The following is a 19,785-nucleotide window of genomic DNA, read 5'->3' on the forward strand; positions in this document are numbered from 1 at the left end:
GCGAACACCTGGATGTTCGGGTTCGAGAAGTTCGGCCGAACTTCCCAGAAATGTTCGGGTTCGGGATCCGAACCCGATCCGAACTTCGTCCCGAACCCCATTGAAGTCAATGGGGACCCGAACTTTTGGGCACTAAAAAGGCTGTAAAACAGCCCAGGAAAGAGCTAGAGGGCTGCAAAAGGCAGCAACATGTAGGTAAATCCCCTGCAAACAAATGTGGATAGGGAAATGAATTAAAATAAAAATTAAAAAAATAAAAATGAACCAATATCAATTGGACAGAGGTCCCATAGCAGAGAATCTGGCTTCACATCAGCAGAGAATCAGTCTCTTCATGCCATAGCAAAGAATCTGGCTTCATGTCAGCAGAGAATCAGTCTCTTCATGCCATAGCAGAGAATCTGGCTTCATGTCAGCGCAGAATCAGTCTTCATGTCATAGCAGAGAATCAGGCTTCACGTCACCCACCACTGGAACAGGCCACTGTCACACATTTAGGCCCCGGCACCCAGACAGAGGAGAGCGGTCCTGTAACAGAGAATCTGGCCTTATGTCAGCGCAGAATCTGTCTTCATGTCATAGCAGAGAATCAGGCTTCACGTCACCCACCACTGGAACAGGCCACTGCCTGTTTTTTTTTGCGCTGTGTGACAGGTATAGGTTTAATCACAGAATCAGACTTCTATCTGCACGCTAGCGTGTGTCTTAGGTTTTTCTGAATGACACTATCACTAGCTTCAATGTAAGATATTCTTTTTGGGATAGATTTCAAGTAGGCCTCAAATACCAGAAACTAGTTATTTTGAGAATGGCAAATTTGGGAATGGTTTTTCAACCCAGAAAAAAAAGTGTGCTTTTACGGTCACTACAAATAACTTGACCAGCTAAAACAGTACAGATTTGGTTAAATAGAGATGTGAGGCCTGGTTTTTTTTGCGCTGTGTGACAGGTATAGGTTTAATCACAGAATCAGATTTCTATCAGCACGCTAGCGTGTGTCTTAGGTTTTTCTGAATGACACTATCAGTACCTTCAATGTAAGATATTCTTTTTAGGATAGATTTCAAGTAGGCCTCAAATACCAGAAACTAGTTATTTTGAGAATGGCAAATTTGGGAATGGTTTTTCAACCCAGAAAAAAAAGTGTGCTTTTACGGTCACTAAAAATAACTTGACCAGCTAAAACAGTACAGATTTGGTTGAATAGAAATGTCAGGTCTATTTTTTAGGCGCTGGGTGACAGGCTCAACTTGCCCCTGATGTAATATATGGCCAAAAAATAACCACACCGTTGATGGTTAAATGCACTTGGGTGACACAGGCTCAGCCTGCACCAGATGTAGTATATGGCCAAAAAATAATCAGACTGTCGATGGTTAAATGCACTTCGGTGACACAGGCTCAGCCTGCAGCTGATGTAGTATATGGCCACAAAATAACCAGACTGTTGATGGTTAAATGCACTTCGGTGACACAGGCTCAGCCTGCAGCTGATGTAGGATATAGCACAAAATAACCACACTATCGATGGTTAAATACACTTGGTGATAGCTTGTGCTGGCGCACCACAAGTCACAAAATGGCCGCTGATCACCCCAGAAAAAAAGTGATCTAAAAACGCTCTGGGCAGCCTCAAAAAAGTGAGCAAGTCAATAATAGCACTTCAATGATCCACAGCTGCAGATCGATCACAGAATGAAGTCTTTTGGAGGAGTTAATCTGCCTAATCTCGCCCTAACGTCGCAGCTGCAACCTCTCCCTATACTGATCATAGCAGAGTGACGTGCGGCGCTACGTCACTTCAGCTTAAATAGAGGCTGGGTCACATGCTGCACTGGCCAATCACAGCCATGCCAATAGTAGGCATGGCTGTGATGGCCTCTTGGGGCAAGTAGCATGACGCTTGTTGATTGGCTGCTTTGCAGCCTTTCAAAAAGCGCCAAGAAAGCGCCGAACACCGAACCCGAACTTTTACGAAAATGTTCGGGTTCGGGTCCGTGTCACGGACACCCCAAAATTCGGTACGAACCCGAACTATACAGTTCGGGTTCGCTCATCCCTAGTAATAATCACTAAAGAGCCCCAACTCTCCTATGTATTGAATATTGAACCCTTAGAGACCATATTCCAAGATAAGGTTAAAACATGGGAGACCCTCCCTTTGTCGGTTATGGGTAGATTGAATCTGGTAAAGATGGTACTCTTGCCCAAGGGTTTATACTTGCTGTACTACGCCTGTACGCCAGTCCCCAGGGGATTTTTTCAACGTATCCATGCTATTATAGCCTCCTTTGTATGGGGTAAATCTAGGAGGAAACTCTCACTGTCAGTTTTACAGAGGCCGAGGCTACAGGGAGGAGCTTCCCTTCCAGACTTCTTTCTTTATTATATTGCAAGTCAACTTAGATTTCTGAGATATTGGGTCACCGATGCCCCAAGCCCAAACGCAGAATGCTACCTGCACGAATATTTGCAAGTCCCCACGCTGTGCCCCTTTCTGGAGGGATCTCGCCATATTCAAAAGGGTCTTCTCCCAGTACATAAGCTAGCCCATCAGATATGGCAGGCATCTAAGTTAAAATCCTACAAGGATTTGCCAAGTGAAGTCCCCGTATGGGATAACTGTATGTTCCCACATCTGGTAAAGCTGGAGGGTGTGTCTGACTGGAAGAGGCATGGTATACTCACTTTGGGCGATCTATATGAGAGTGGGCAGCTTAGATCATTCTCCCAGATTCAGGATAAGTTTCAGGTGTCCCGTACTCTTTTCTTCAGGTACCTCCAATTGAGACATGCACTACAGGCCCAATTCAGAGGTGATAACAGGAGTATTTCTAAATACCCTATCATAGGGGTTTTAAAATCGCAAGGCCCGAGAGGCATAGTCTCAGCGCTATATACACACTTGTTGGGCTGCCGCCTGCTGGTGGCCCCGTTGGCCGTTGAGGGCAGATGGAAGTTGCTAATACCATCTTTGTCTTCTGAGGATTGGGAGGAGGCATTAATGGCTCCGACCAAGGTATCACCCTCTATAAATAATAGGATGATCCAGCTTTTTATCCTTCATTGTAGCTATCTCACGCCCACCAGACTTCAAAAGATGGGCCGGATTAGCCACTCCAGGTGCCATAGATGCGATGCTGTTGGAGCCAATTTTTGGCATATGATGTGGGATTGTGAGTTCATTCGACAGTTCTGGATTTCAGTTCTGGAGGTCCTCGCAACTATGGTTCCTGTGACATTGCCGTTATGCCCCAAGATGTGCATTCTGGGAGTCATTGATGAAGAGTCGTGGTCACACTACCACAGAATCTTCTTAGCGGAAACACTATTTCTAGCTAGAAAGGCAATTGCCATAAGATGGATGGGAGATTCCCCCCCCTCGAAGGGACAATGGCTCACTCTTGTGAACCACGCAGTCTCCATGGAGAACATTGTGTATAAGCATAGGGGGTGTCCACAAAAATTTGATAAAGTCTGGGGTGACTGGTGTGCCTCTCCTCTCACCTTACACTCATCGCGTCTGCACTCGACGGCTGACGGGTCACATTGATCTTCGAACCAATATTCAGATACTTTATAGCACTGTTATCACTGATGTTAATGTTGGAGCATTTATGTGTGTGATTTGTCTATTCTGTGAATATTGTATGCTGTCAGGGTTAAGAACATGTCCTTTTACATGCTAGAGTCCTGATAAATGTCAATGTCTTTATGTATCACTGTTCTCTTGGTATTTCTGAGGCGCCCCTGCGTGGGCCATCACATTGCTACATGTATGCCATACTTGTGTCATTTTCTTTTAATAAAATGAGTTAAAAAAAAAAAAAAAATACACACCACACCAGACAGCATCATACAAGATAGGATTATATACAAAGCTCAGTAGGCAGTATTATACAAGAGAATCTTTTATACAGTAACTGTAGACTGTATCGTAGAGGATAGAGTTAGATACAGAAGCACAGCATTGTACAAGATAGAATTAGCATGCTTCTCGAGTGTCCCTCTTCTGGAGGAACAATCCCTCTTTTTGACCAGTCTCTCTGTCCCTCTTTTCTACCTAAAGGGGTTGTCTGTGTTCAGGCCTGAACCCGGATATAAGCTCACTTCACTCCTTTACCATGTAGGAATGGAGCATTGGAGCATTTCCTTGTTCCGATGCTCCCCTTGCCTTGAGCTGCATCGTATTTCCGTATGTGTTCCGTTTTTTTTGCGGACCCATTGATTTGAATGGAGCCATGGAACGTGATTTGCAGGCAATAATAGGACATGTTCTATCTTTCAACGGAACGGAAAAACGGAAATACGGAAACGGAATGCATACGGAGTACATTCAATGGTTCCGTTTTCTTTGCGGAACCATTGAAATGAATGGCTCCGTATACGGACCGTATACGGAACGCAAAAAACGGCCCACAAAACGGAAATAAAAAACGGTAGTGTGAAAGAGGCCTAACTCGGATAACCCTTAAGAAGACATGGTGGCAGATTCCAATAAACTGCTTAAAGGGGTTGTCCGGGCTTTTACTATTGATACAGAGGATAGGTCATCAATATCAGATCGGCGGGAGTCCGACACCCCCACCGATCAGATGTATGAGGAGACTGCACGCACGTCTCCCTTCTCTCTTCCTGTTCACCACTGTGGTCTATGCCAAAGACCATAGACCGCAGCAGCAGACAGAAAGAGAAACGGGAGACAGCACATGTGCACTCATACAGCTTATCGGTGGGGGTGCCGGGTGCCGGGTGCCGATCTGATATTAATGACATATCCTGAGGATAGCCTGGACAACCCCTTTAATCCAGATTAATACAAATGATGTAAGATTCAGTATGATTCATGGGTACATCTTTCATTTAACACTATCACACCGCTGTATCCTAAGTTCTCACCAATGAAGCTTTTGAAGATGGTAAAAGTCTTTCTTGCTTGCAGAAGAAAATAGCTCGTTGAGTACGTTTCACCAGGTGATGTGCAACAGAGTGTTGAAATGAGGCTGCAATGTCAGCTGCACAGGAAAGCAATATCCCCTTCCGTATTCCTGATAAACAATGTTATAAAACACCATTAAAAGAATTTGAGGCATACAATTGCAGTAAATTATTTACTTCAAAAAAATTTTTTTTAAAATATTTAACATTGCTACTACAGATTAGGCTACATGCACACGACCGTTGTGTGTTTTGCGGTCTGCAAATTGCGGATCTGCAAAACACGGATGGCGTCCGTGTGCGTTCCGCAATTTGCGGAACGGCACGGACAGCCATTAATATAACTGCTTATTCTTGTCCGCAAAATGAAGAAGAATAGGACAGGTTAAATTTTTTTTGCGGACCACGGAATGGAGCAACGGATGCGGATAGCACACGGAGTGCTGTTCGCATCTTATGCGGCCCCGTTGAAGTGAATGGGTCCGCATCCAAGCCGCAAAAACTGCGGCTCGGATGCGGACAAAAACAACGGTTATGTGCATGTAGCCTTAACTCCTTAGGCCTCATGCACACGACAGTAAATTTTCACGGTCCGCAAAACAGGGTTCCGTTGGTCCGTGATCCGTGACCGTTTTTTCGTCCGTGGGTCTTCCTTGATTTTTGGAGGATCCACGGACATGAAAAAAAAGTCGTTTTGGTGTCCGCCTGGCCGTGCGGAGCCAAACGGATCCGTCCTGACTTACAATGCAAGTCAATGTGGACGGATCCGTTTGACGTTGACACAAAATGGTGCAATTTCAAACGGATCCGTCCCCCATTGACTTTCAATGTAAAGTCAGGAGTTAATATACCATAGGATCGGAGTTTTCTCCAATCCGATGGTATATTTTAACTTGAAGCATCCCCATCACCATGGGAACGCCTCTATGTTAGAATATACCATCGGATTTGAGTTAGATCGTGAAACTCATATCCGACAGTATATTCTAACACAGAGGCGTTCCCATAGTGATGGGGACGCTTCAAGTTAGAATATCCTACGAACTGTGTACATGACTGCCCCCTGCTGCCTGGCAGCACCCGATCTTTTACAGGGGGCTGTGATCTGCACAATTAACCCCTCAGGCGCCGCAACTAAAGGGTTAATTGTGCGTATCATAGCCCCCTGTAAGAGATCAGGTGCTGCCAGGCAGGAGGGGGCAGACCCCCTCCCTCCCCAATATTATATTCATTGGTGGCCAGTGCGGCCTCCCCTCTCCCCCGTCCCAGTTAAAATCACGTTTCGAATCCCCCATCATTGGTGGCCAGTGCGGCCTCACCTCTCCCCCCCCTAGTTAAAATCACGTTCCGAATCCCCCATCATTGGTGGCCAGTGCGGCCTCACATCTCCCCTCCCCCCCTTAGTTAAAATCACGTTCCCCCATCATTGGTGGCAGTGGAGAGTTCCGATCGGAGTCCCAGTTTAATCGCTGGGGCTCCGATCGGTAACCATGGCAACCAGGATGCTACTGCAGCCCTGGTTGCCATGGTTACTTAGCAATTTTTAGAAGCATTATACTTACCTGCGAGCTGCGATGTCTGTGACCAGCCGGGCGCTCCTCCTACTGGTAAGTGAAAGGTCTGTGCGGCGCATTGCTTATAGCACAGACCTGTCACTTACCAGGAGGAGGAGCGCCCGTCCGGTAACAAAGCAAAGGTTAACAGCCAAACAAATTGCTATATTTATTGCCCCGATTCTGTAGTTTGCAGAAAACACCCCATATGTGGCCGTAAACTACTGTACGGGCACACAGTAGGGCGTAGAGGGAAAGGTGCGACGTATGGTTTTTGGAAGGCAGATTTTGCTGGACTGGTTAATTTACACCATGTCCCATTTGAAGCCCCCCTGATGCACCCCTAGAGTAGAAACTCCATAAAAGTGACCCCATCTAAAAAACTACACCCCTCAAGGTATTCAAAACTGATTTTACAAACTTTGTTAACCCTTTAGGTGTTGCACAAGGGTTATTGGCAAAAGGAGATGGAAAATTTGCCAAATAATTGTAATTCTCAAATTTCATTTTAATCCATTTTTTCCAGTAACAAAGCAAGGGTTAACAGCCAAACAAAATGCTATATTTATTGCCCCGATTCTGTAGTTTGCAGAAAACACCCCATTTGTGGCCGTAAACTACTGTACGGGCACACAGTAGGGCGTAGAGGGAAAGGTGCGACGTAATGGTTTTTGGAAGGCAGATTTTGCTGGACTGGATAATTTACAACATGTCCTATTTGAAGCCCCCCTGATGCACCCCTAGAGTAGAAACTCCATAAAAGTGACCCCATTTTGGAAACTACGGGATAAGGTGGCAGTTTTGTTGGGACTATTTTTAGGGTACATATGATTTTTTTGTTTCTCTATATTACATTTTTGTGAGGCAAGGTTACCAGAAATAGAAATTCTGAAATTTCATGTCCATTTGCCAATAAATTTTGTGGAACACTTAAAGGGTTAACGATGTTTGTAAAATCAGTTTTGGATACCTTGAGGGGTGTAGTTTCTTAGATGGGGTCGCTTTTATTGAGTTTTTACTCTAGGGGTGCATCAGGGGGGCTTCAAATGGGACATGGTGCCCAAAAAAAAAGACCATCAAAATCTGCCTTCCAGAAACCATACGGCGTTCCTTTCCTTCTGCGCCCTGCCGTTTGGTCATACAGCAGTTTGGGGTGTTTCTGTAAACTTCAGTAAGAGGGTAATAAATATTAAGTTTTGTTTGGCTGTTAACCCTTACTTTGTTATTGGGGAAAAAACTGATTAAAATGGTAAATTTGACAAACAATTGCTTTTTTGGCACCGTTTTTAGTTTTATTTTTTTACCGTGTTCATCTGAGGGGATGGGGGGGTATTTTTATAGAGCAGATTTTTAAGGACGTGGCGATGCCTAATATGTCTACTTTTTTTTATTTATTTATGTTTTACACTATATTATCTTTTTATAAACAAAAAAAAACATTTTAGTATCTCCATAGTCTAAGAGTTATTTATTTTTTTGTTTTTAGCCGATTATCTTAGGTAAGGGCTCATTTTTTGCGGGATAAGAGGACGGTTTTACTGGCACTATTTTGGGGGGCATTTGACTTTTTGATCGCTTGCTATTACATTTTTTGTAATGTAAGGTGACAAAAAAAACACTTTTTTTTTTTACCGTGTTCATCTGGGGGGTTGGGGGGGTATTTTTATAGAGCAGATTCTTACGGACGCGGCGATACATAATATGTCTATTTTTTTTATTTTTATGTTTTACACTATATTATCTTTTTATAAACAAAAAAAAAACATTTTAGTATCTCCATAGTCTGAGTCATTATTTTTTTACTTTTTAGCCGATTATCTTAGGTAGGGGCTAATTTTTTGCGGGATGAGAGGACGGTTTTATTGGCACCATTTTGGTGGGCATACGACTTTTTGATCACTTGCTATTACAATATTTGTGATGTAAGGTGACAAAAAAAAACTTTTTTTTGCACCTTTTTTTTTTTTTTTTGACCGTGTTCATCTGAGGGGTTGGGGGGGTATTTTTATAGAGCAGATTATTACAGACGCAACGATACCTAATATGTCTACATTTTTTTTATTTATTTTAGTTTTACAAAATTATATTTTAGAATTTTTTTTTTTTTAGTTTTAGTGTCTCAAGTCTGAGAACCAGTTTTTTAGCCGATTGTCAGTGGCTAAATTGGGATATAAATTTAGTACTCCATGGAAGTGTGGTACTCCCTGAAGCAACCAATAATGCAGAGGCCCGGATGATCGGGGCACGTGTCACATTGAGTAGTGGTGTCCTTCCGTATCCCCCTCCTGTGACACACACTGGAAAGTGTTGGCCAGGGACGATCCAGGCGCCTCCAGTTCCCGAGGTACTCCTGCCTGCTCTTTCCCGGTCAGAAAAGATCAGGAGTTTGAGGACTGCCTTAAAGAACTGAAGGAATGTCCCTGTGTTGCCAGCGCTCCGAGACAGCCCAAAAGATTTGTACAAGGCAACCTGTACCAAGTAGACCGCAACTTTTTTGTACCATGCCAGGGTTTTGCGCATGGCGTTATATGGCTTGAGGACTAGATCAGAGAGATCAACTCCTCCCATATACCGATTGTAGTCGACGATACAATCGGGCTTGAGGACCGTTGCCGCGGTACCTCGCACAGGGACAGGGGTGATGCCGTCACCATGAATTGTGGACAGTAAAAGGACATCCCTCTTGTCTTTATATCTGACCAGCAACAGGTTTCCAGTGATAAGGGCACAGGTCTCACCCCTGGGGATAGGTACCTGGAGGGGGTGGGTAGGGAGGCAGCGTTGATTTTTCTGCACGGTCCCACAAGCGGATGTGGATCTGGCGGCGAGGGACTGGAACAAGGGGATACTAGTATAAAAGTTATCCACGTACAGGTGGTAACCCTTATCTAGCAGTGGGTGCATAAGGTCCCACACAAGTTTCCTGCTAACACCCAGAGTGGGGGGACATTCTGGGGGTTGAATACGGGAATCTTGCCCCTCGTACACACGAAACTTGTAAGTGTACCCTGAGGTACTCTCACAAAGTTTGTACAGCTTCACGCCATACCTCGCCCGCTTAGAGGGAACATACTGGCGGAAAAGGAGTCTCCCCTTGAAAGCAATGAGAGACTCATCAACCGCGACCTCCCTTCCAGGTACATAGGCCTGTACAAATTTGGCCCCAAAGTGATTGATGACCGGCCTGATTTTGTACAGGCGGTCATAGGCAGGATCACCTTGGGGGGGGGGCATGCTGCATTATCTGAATAATGCAGGCATTTCCGGATGGCCTCAAACCGGGAGCGTGTCATGGCCGTTCTGTAAAGTGGGGCCTGATAGATGACGTCCCCACTTCAGTAGGTTTCTTGACTAGGCCCATATGCAGCACGAGGCCCCAAACGTCCTCATCTCGGCTGCACTGATCGGAGTCCAGCCACTGGGCCTAGCCAAAAAGGAGCCCGGGTGTTGAGCAACAAACTGTTGGGCGTACAGGTTTGTTTGCTCCACTATTAGATTTACAAAGTGGTCACTGAAAAAAAGACAAAAAAAGTCATATTCAGTGAAGCCCACTGTACACTGCGTGCAGAATTATTAGGCAAATGAGTATTTTGACCACATCATCCTCTTTATGCATGTTGTCTTACTCCAAGCTGTATAGGCTCGAAAGCCTACTACCAATTAAGCATATTAGGTGATGTGCATCTCAGTAATGAGAAGGGGTGTGGTCTAATGACATCAACACCCTATATTAGGTGTGCATAATTATTAGGCAACTTCCTTTCCTTTGGCAAAATGGGTCAAAAGAAGGACTTGACAGGCTCAGAAAAGTCAAAAATAGTGAGATATCTTGCAGAGGGATGCAGCACTCTTAAAATTGCAAAGCTTCTGAAGCGTGATCATCGAACAATCAAGCGTTTCATTCAAAATAGTCATCAGGGTCGCAAGAAGCGTGTGGAAAAACCAAGGCGCAAAATAACTGCCCATGAACTGAGAAAAGTCAAGCGTGCAGCTGCCAAGATGCCACTTGCCACCAGTTTGGCCATATTTCAGAGCTGCAACATCACTGGAGTGCCCAAAAGCACAAGGTGTGCAATACTCAGAGACATGGCCAAGGTAAGAAAGGCTGAAAGACGACCACCACTGAACAAGACACACAAGCTGAAACGTCAAGACTGGGCCAAGAAATATCTCAAGATTTTTCTAAGGTTTTATGGACTGATGAAATGAGAGTGAGTCTTGATGGGCCAGATGGATGGGCCCATGGCTGGATTGGTAAAGGGCAGAGAGCTCCAGTCCGACTCAGACGCCAGCAAGGTGGAGGTGGAGTACTGGTTTGGGCTGGTATCATCAAAGATGAGCTTGTGGGGCCTTTTCGGGTTGAGGATGGAGTCAAGCTCAACTCCCAGTCCTACTGCCAGTTTCTGGAAGACACCTTCTTCAAGCAGTGGTACAGGAAGAAGTCTGCATCCTTCAAGAAAAACATGATTTTCATGCAGGACAATGCTCCCTAACACGCGTCCAAGTACTCCACAGCGTGGCTGGCAAGAAAGGGTATAAAAGAAGAAAATCTAATGACATGGCCTCCTTGTTCACCTGATCTGAACCCCATTGAGAACCTGTGGTCCATCATCAAATGTGAGATTTACAAGGAGGGAAAACAGTACACCTCTCTGAACAGTGTCTGGGAGGCTGTGGTTGCTGCTGCACGCAATGTTGATGGTGAACAGATCAAAACACTGACAGAATCCATGGATGGCAGGCTTTTGAGTGTCCTTGCAAAGAAAGGTGGCTATATTGGTCACTGATTTGTTTTTGTTTTGTTTTTGAATGTCAGAAATGTATATTTGTGAATGTTGAGATGTTATATTGGTTTCACTGGTAAAAATAAATAATTGAAATGGGTATATATTTGTTTTTTGTTAAGTTGCCTAATAATTATGCACAGTAATAGTCACCTGCACACACAGATATCCCCCTAAAATAGCTAAAACTAAAAACAAACTAAAAACTACTTCCAAAAATATTCAGCTTTGATATTAATGAGTTTTTTGGGTTCATTGAGAACATGGTTGTTGTTCAATAATAAAATTAATCCTCAAAAATACAACTTGCCTAATAATTCTGCACTCCCTGTAGAAATCTGGATTCCTGATTGGCCTACAAAATCAGGAATCACAGGCTCATAACGCTCTGGGGTATACCAGACAAGTTCACCGACAGGGGGCTCCGATGGATTTAACTGGTTGGCCGGAAAACTAATATGAGCCCCAGAGCTGCTCGTACTAGGGTGGGCCACAGGGTCTTTAGCAAGGCGGTCCCCTTGCTCCGCCTGGCGGCATCTCCGCCGCCTTGGGGGCTCATCATCATAGCTAGATGATAAGGAGGACGCGGATGACAAAAGGAAAGTGGGGTCATCCTTGTCCTCACTGGGACTCTCGGACTCGGAGGCAAGCTGGGCGTATGCCTCCTCGGCCGAGAACATCCGGCGGGCCATAGGGGAGTGTGTGTCTGCGCGTGTGTGTGTGCGTGCGTGTAAATCTTTATTTGGTGTGCGTGTGTGTGGGGGCAAGGGTGTTCGCGAACTCACCCTAAACCTAACAGACAAAAAAAAAGACTAACTAAAAAAAGGGGAAAAAAGGTGAAAATAAATTAAATAAAAATTTTAAATCGCTGATCAACCGTCCGAAGTTGATCAGTGGTGGGGTGTGGGATGCGCTAACAGTGGCCGGACGCTAAGAGTGTCGGCCACAGTCAGCGTACGCACACAAAAAAACTGCCTGCACCCCAAAAAAGTTTTGGGGGGGCCGGGGGGCAAACTGCAGCACCCCTGGGAAGTCTAGGGTCACACAGCTGTGCTGTGGACCCCAGACACCCAATTTAGGGTGATGCAACCAAAACAGTTTTTTTTTTTTTCTTCAACTAACTTTCCCAAAATATCCCTGCCTAATCTAACTTGTCCCTACCCTTTCCCTAAATACCTGGGGGTGCTGGGGCACAGATGGGGTGCTGGCTGGATCCTGGGCTCTGAACAGATGGGGGGTGCTGGCTCTGAGACACGTGCAGCGCTCCTCTCTCCTCGGGCTCCAGACTGAAGAGGAGGAGGAGAGGAGCGCTGCGATGATTTGAACCTCCCGCCCGCCCAGCCCACCAATGAGAGCGATCCTGAGAGGTGATGGCACCATCACCTCTCAGGATCTAAGGATGGTGATTGGTGGTGTATTATCACACCACCGATCACCATCCTGTTCCAGGTTATCGGGTCCCCAGAGACCCGAATAAACCGAAAACGCAGCAAACCGCAGGTCTGAATTGACCTGCGGTTTGCTGCGATCGCCTACGCGGGGGGGGGGGTCACAGGACCCCCCCTCACATTTAGCCAAGGTGCCTGCTCAATGATTTGAGCAGGCACCGGGTTCCGATCACCGCCCGCCAAGCGACGGTGATCGGAAATATATAGGACGTACCGGTACACCCTGTGTCCTTAAGGATCGGGAAATCAGGGCGTACCGGTACGCCCTATGTCCGGAACAGGTTAAAGAGGACCTGTCACCACTCCTGACATGTCTGTTTTAATAGCTTCAAGCATTTCCCATGTAATAACAATTCTAGAGCATCTATTCTTATGGCTGTATGTTGTGCCATTCCTCTGTTATTTCTACTAGAAGTTATGAATGAATTGCTATTCGCTTTCAGTAAGGGTACAGAGGGGAGGTAACAAGTTGGGGGGGTGTACATGCACAGACTCACTCTATCCAATCAGACTGCGCAGGTACAACCCCCCCCCCCCCCCAACTGGTTACCATCCCTCTGTACCCTTACTGCAGACAGCTAGCAATTATTCATAACTTCTAGTAGAAATAATAGACAACATACAGACATATGAATAGATGCTCCAGAATTGTTAGTACGTGGGAATGGATGAAGCTATTAAAACAGACATGTCAGGAGTGGTGAAAGGGCCTCTCTAAATTGTGTTAAGGGATTTCCAGTCCAACACTTGGAACCTCCACTAAGCAGCTGCTTTGAGCACCTGCTGATGTTGGACACTGTATAGTGAATGGAGCTGGAAGCAGAAGGTCCTGTTCCTTGTGTAGTGGCTTTATCGGGGTACTGCAGCTCAGCTTTTATTCAAGTCAATTAGAGATGAGCTGCTTTGGATTTTATCCACGGTATGGTTTCCTCTGCCTTCCCTGAGAGCTAATCAATGTGGATGCCGGGTGTCGGCCCTCCACGGATCTAATATTGAGGACCTATCCTGAGAATAGGTTATCAGTATCCAAATCCTAGAATACCCCTTTGATCATTTGTCCTAAGATATAATAAACTTGGAATTTTTGCGAAGTGCAGATTCACCAGAATTATGCATGTGGAGTGCCTATTGGCATCACCACAGTGGTCAGTGATTTTTTACTTTTTATTCTGGGACAACCCCTTTAAGGCTACTTTCACACTAGCGTTTTCAATTCCGCAATTGAAATCCGTCATAGGATCTCAATAGTGGAAGAAAAGGCTTCAGTTTTGTCCCCATTCATTGTCAATGGGGACAAAACTGAACTGAACAAAACGGAGTGCACCAGAATGCATTCGGTTGCGTTTGGCTGCATCACTATCGCAGACAGAATAATGCTGCAAGCAGCATTTTTCTGTCTGCGATGTGGTGCGGAGCAAGACGGATCTGTCCTGACTCACAATGCAAGTCAATGGGGACAGATCCGTTTTGTCTGACACAATAGAAAATTGATCCGTCCCCTATTGACTTTCAATGGTGTTCATAACGGATCCGTCATGGCTATATAAGACATAATACAACTGGATCCGTTCATGATGGATGCATGCAGTTGTATTATGGTAACGGAAGCGTTTTTGCAAATCCATGACGGATCCGCAAAAAACGCTAGTGTGAAAGTAGCCTAAGACAGACTTTACCATGAAGCTTTTCTCATGGAAGATAAACAAAGGATTGATCTGGCAATTCTGTCAGCATTTCATAAAAGAGAGCACTTAACCCCTTCAAACCCGGGCCTGTTTTCACCTTCCTGCCCAGGCCATTTTTTTGCAAATCTGACATGTGTCACTTTATGTGGTAATAACTTTAAAATGCTTTCACTTATACAGGCCATTCTGAGATTGTTTTCTAATCACATATCATACTTCATGACAGTGGAAAAAATGAGTTAAAAAAATAATTTTTTGTCATAAAAAAATACCAAATTTACCAAATATTTGGAAAAATTAGCAAATTTCAATTTCTCTACTTCTATAATAGAAAGTAATACCTCCAAAAATAGTAATTACTTTACATTCCTCATGTGTCTACTCCATGTTTGGATCATTTTGAAAATGACATTTTATTTTTTGGGGACGTTAGAAGGCTTAGAAAAAAGCAAATCGTGAAATTTTTCGGAAAATTTCCAAAACCCACTTTTAAACCCCTTAAGGAGCCCTATTTCATCTTAAGGACTTGGCCATGTTTTGCAAATCTGACCAGTGTCACTTTAAGTGCTGATAACTTTAAAACGCTTTGACTTACCCAGGCCGTTCTGAGATTATTTTTTCGTCAAATATTGTACTTCATGACACTGCTAAAATTGGGTCAAAAGAAAAAAAAATTGCATAAAAAAAATACAAAATTTACAAAAAATTTGGAAAAATTAGCAAATTTCCAAGTTTCAGTTTCTCTACTTCTGTAATACATAGTAATACCCCCAAAAATTTTGATGACTTTACATTCCCCATATGTCTACTTCATGTTTGTATCATTTTAGGAATGCCATTTTATTTTTTGGGGATGTTACATAGCTTAGAAGTTTAGAAGCAAATTTTGAAATTTTTCAGAAATTTTCGAAATCCCACTTTTTATGGACCAGTCCAGGTCTGAAGTCACTTTGTGAGGCTTACATAATAGAAACCACCCAAAAATGACCCCATTTTAGAAACTACACCCCTCAAGGTATTCAAAACTGATTTTACAAACTTTGTTAACCCTTTAGGTCTTCCACAACACTTCATGGAAAAAGGACATACAATTTAAGAATTTTGATTTTTTTTTTTAAATTTTCCAATATAATCCATTTTTTCCAGGAACAAAGCAAGGGTTAACTGCCAAAACTCAATATGGGTTGCCCAGATTCTGTAATTTGCAAAAACACCCCATATGTGGTCCTAAAATACTGTTTGGCCAAACGGGAGGACATAGAAGGAAGGGAACGCCATATGGGTTTTGGAAGGCAGATTTTGCAGGACTGGTTTTATTTATACCATGTGTCCCATTTCAAGCCCCCCGTTGCACCCCTAGAATAGAAATTCCAAAAAAGTGACTCCATCTAAGAAAGTACACCCCTCAAGGTATTCAAAACTGGGTTTACAAACGTTGTTAACCCTTTAGGTGTTCCACAAGAGTTAATGGCAGATGGAGAAACAATTTTGGAATTTCTATTTTTTGGAAAATTTTCCATTTTAAACCTTACTTTAGTACTGGAAAAAATGGGTTAACAGCCAAACAAAACTCAATATGGCGGTAAAGTAGAAGAAAAGATAGCGGCACTCACCCAGATGTTGCAAGTAGTATCTTTATTCTTAAATATCGAATACAAAGTTCAGCAGGCTGGGGCGGACATGAGCGTATGTTTGCTGAGTGATCTGACCACTCAGCAAACATACGCTCATGTCCGCTCCAGCCTGCAGAACTTTGTATTCGATATTTAACCCCTTAAGGACTCAGCCCTATTTCACCTTAAGGACTTGGCCATTTTTTGCAAATCTGACCAGTGTCACTTTAAGTGCTGATAACTTTAAAACGCTTTGACTTACCCAGGCCGTTCCGAGATTGTTTTTTCGTCACATATTGTACTTCATGACACTGCTAAAATTGGGTCAAAAAAGTTAATTTTTTTACATAAAAAAATACCATATTTACCAAAAGTTTTGAAAAATTTGCAAATTTCAAAGTTTCAGTTTCTCTACTTCTGTAATACATAGTAATACCCCCAAAAATTGTGATGACTTTACATTCCCCATATGTCTACTTCATGTTTGTAGCATTTTGGGAATTATATTTTATTTGGGAAATATATTTTATTTTTTGGGGATGTTACAAGGCTTAGAAGTTTAGAAGCAAATCTTGAAATTTTTCTGAAATTTACAAAAACCAAATTTTTAGGGACCACTACAGGTCTAAAGTCACTTTGCGAGGCTTACATAATAGAAACCGCCCAAAAATGACCCCATTCTATAAACTACACCCCTCAACGTATTCAAAACTGATTTTACAAACTTCGTTAACCCTTTAGGTGTTGCACAAGAGTTATTGGCAAATGGGGATGAAATTTGAGAATTTCATTTTTTTGCCTAATTTTCCATTTTAACCCATTTTTTACACTAACAAAGCAAGGGTTAACAGCCAAACAAGACTGTATCTTTATTGCCCTGACTCTGCCGTTTACAGAAACACCCCATAGGTGGCCGTAAACTGCTGTACCGCCACACAGCAGGGCGTAGAGTGAAAGGTGCGCCGTATGGTTTTTGGAAGCCTGATTTTGCTGGACTGTTTTTTTGACACCATGTCCCATTTGAAGCCCTCCTGATGCACCCCTAGAGTAGAAACTCCATAAAAGTGACCCCATCTAAGAAACCCCTCAAGGTATTCAAAACTGATTTTACAAACTTTGTTAACCCTTTAGGTGTTGCACAAGATTTAATGGAAAATAGAGATACAATTTCAAAATTTCACTTTTTTGGCAGATTTTCCATTTTAATATTTTTTTTTCAATTACAAAGCAAGGGTTAACAGCTAAACAAAACTCATTATTTATGGCCCTGATTCTGTAGTTTACAGAAACACCCCATATGTGGTCGTAAACCGCTGTACGGGCACGCGGCAGGGTGCAGAAGGAATGCCATACGGTTTTTGGAAGGCAGATTTTGCTGGACTGTTTTTTTTGACACCATGTCCCATTTGAAGCCACCCTGATGCACCCCCAGAGTAGAAACTCCAAAAACGTGACCCCATTTTAGAAACTACGGGATAGGGTGGCAGTTTTGTTGGTACTAGTTTAGGGTACATATGATTTTTGGTTGCTCTATATTACACTTTTTTGTGCGGCAAGGTAACAAGAAATAGATTTTTTGGCACGTTTTATTTTTTGTTATTTACAACATTCATCTGACAGGTTAGATCATGTGGTAATTTTATAGAGCAGGTTGTCACGGACGCGGCGATACCTAATATGTAAACAATTTTTTTTATTTATGTAAGTTTTACACAATGAATTCATTTTTAAAACAAAAAAAATGTTTTAATGTCTCCATAGTCTAAGAGCCATAGTTTTTTCAGTTTTTGGGCGATTATCTTAAGTAGGGTCTCATTTTTTGCGGGATGAGATGACGGTTTGATTGGCTCTATTTTGGGGTGCATATGACTTTTTGATCGCTTGCTATTACTCTTTTTGTGACGTAAGATGACAAAAAAATGGCTTTTTTTACACCGTTTTTATTTTAATTTTTTTACGGTGGTCACCTGAGGGGTTAGGTCATGTGATATTTTTATAGAGCCGGTCGATACGGATGCGGCGATACCTAATATGTATACTTTTTTTTAAATTTATTTAAGTTTTACACAATGATTTCATTTTTGAAACAAAAAAATTATGTTTTAATATGTCCATGTTCTAAAGAGCTATAGTTTTTTTTAAGTTTTTGGACGATTATCTTGGGTAGGGTACGATTTTTGCGGGATGAGATGACGGTTTGATTGGTACTATTTTGGCGTACATGCGACTTTTTTGATCACTTTTATTACCTTTTTTGGGAAGTAAGGTGGGCAAAATTTCAATTTCCTAATAGTTTTTATTTTTTTATTTTTATGGCGTTCACCGTGCGGGGAAAGTAACATGACCGTTTTATAGATCAGGTCGTTACGGACGCGGCGATACCAAACATGTGTAGGGAATTTTATTTTTTTCAATTTTTAATCAGTGATAAATGTGTTTTTTGATTTTTGCTTTTTTTTCACTTTTTTTTGACCCAGACCCACTTGGTTCTTGAAGATCCAGTGGGTCTGATTTCTGTATAATACAGTACAGTACAATATATTGTACTGTACTGTATTTTACTTACACTTTGTCTGAACAGATCTCTGCCTTTAGCACAGATCTGTTCAGCACCATGGACAGCAGGATGCCTGAGACGGCGTCCTGTTGCCATGGGAACCTTCCCCGTCTGCTCAGTACTGGTCAGAACTTCGCAGACGGGGAAGGGTAAGGACGGGGCTGTCGGGGGGCTCTCTGGGGGCTCTCTCCATCGGGGGGCTGCAAAGGCACTGCAGCCCCCCGATGGGAGAGGGAGGGAGCTCCCTCTTACTGTTAACTTTTTCCATACAGCGGTCCGTATGGACCGTTGTATGGAAAGGGTTAAACGGCTGACATCGCATCACCGATGTCAGCCGTTTATACCAGGGTGCCAGCAATGTGCTGGCACCCTGGTATACCCACTCTACACCAACGAATTTTCAAGGGGAGGCGGGCGTGGGATCGCGATCCCGCCTGCCGCACCGCCCCCACCTCCCCCCCCGCACCACCCGCCAGCAAAAATCATGCAGGGGTGCAGGGGGGGTGCAAAATCTATGTTTGAGGGACACTAAAGTTTCTGATCCCCGCGGAAACTGCAAAAAGCGCAGCAAACCGCAGGTTTGAATTGACCTGCGGTTTGCGGCGATCGCCGATAAGGGGGGGTCACATGACCCCCCCCTGGCGTTGTGACAGGATGCCGGCATCCCGTTCCCATTAACCCCCGCGGCGCTGGAATCTGCATTTAAAGTTAGGACGTACCGGTACGCCCTGAGTCCTTAAGGACTCGGGAAATAGGGCGTACCGGTACGCCCTGCGTCCTTAAGGGGTTAAGAATAAAGATACTACTTGTAACATCTGGGTGAGTGCCGCTATCTTTTCTTCTACTTTACCGCACTATTACTGTGAACTCCTGGTTGATAGCAGAGCACCACTTAAAGATATCCTTTGACTGAGTTGCGCAGTTCCCGTCTCTGAGAATTCCGGACGGATTGGCAGTGCCGCCTCACACTTCTACATACTTGACAAAACTCAATATGGGTTGCCCTGATTCTGTAGTTTGCAGAAACACCCCATATGTGGTCGTAAACTACTATTTGGCTAAACGGCAGGACATAGAAGAAGGGGAACGCCATATGGTTTTTGGAAGGCAGATTTTGCTGTACTGGTTTATTTTCACCATGTACCCTTTCAAGCCCCCTGCTGCACCCCTAGAGTAGAAACTCCATAAAAGTCACCCCATCTAGGAA

The 19,785-nt window shown here is 43.6% G+C and overlaps 1 protein-coding gene across 2 annotated transcripts in view; it reads right to left on the reverse strand.

Moving 5' to 3' along the window:
• Positions 1–19,785, reverse strand: part of OSGEPL1 (O-sialoglycoprotein endopeptidase like 1) — a 496,422-nt gene that overhangs the window by 201,589 nt on the left and 275,048 nt on the right. For both annotated transcript variants that reach the window (XM_040440619.1, XM_040440618.1), the window contains exon 4: positions 4,900–5,048. In XM_040440619.1, the coding sequence (XP_040296553.1) occupies positions 4,900–5,048 (149 nt within the window). The remainder of the gene's footprint in view (positions 1–4,899; positions 5,049–19,785) is intronic.

Source organism: Bufo bufo, chromosome 7 (genome assembly GCF_905171765.1).
Source record: "Bufo bufo chromosome 7, aBufBuf1.1, whole genome shotgun sequence".
NCBI lineage: Eukaryota > Metazoa > Chordata > Amphibia > Anura > Bufonidae > Bufo > Bufo bufo.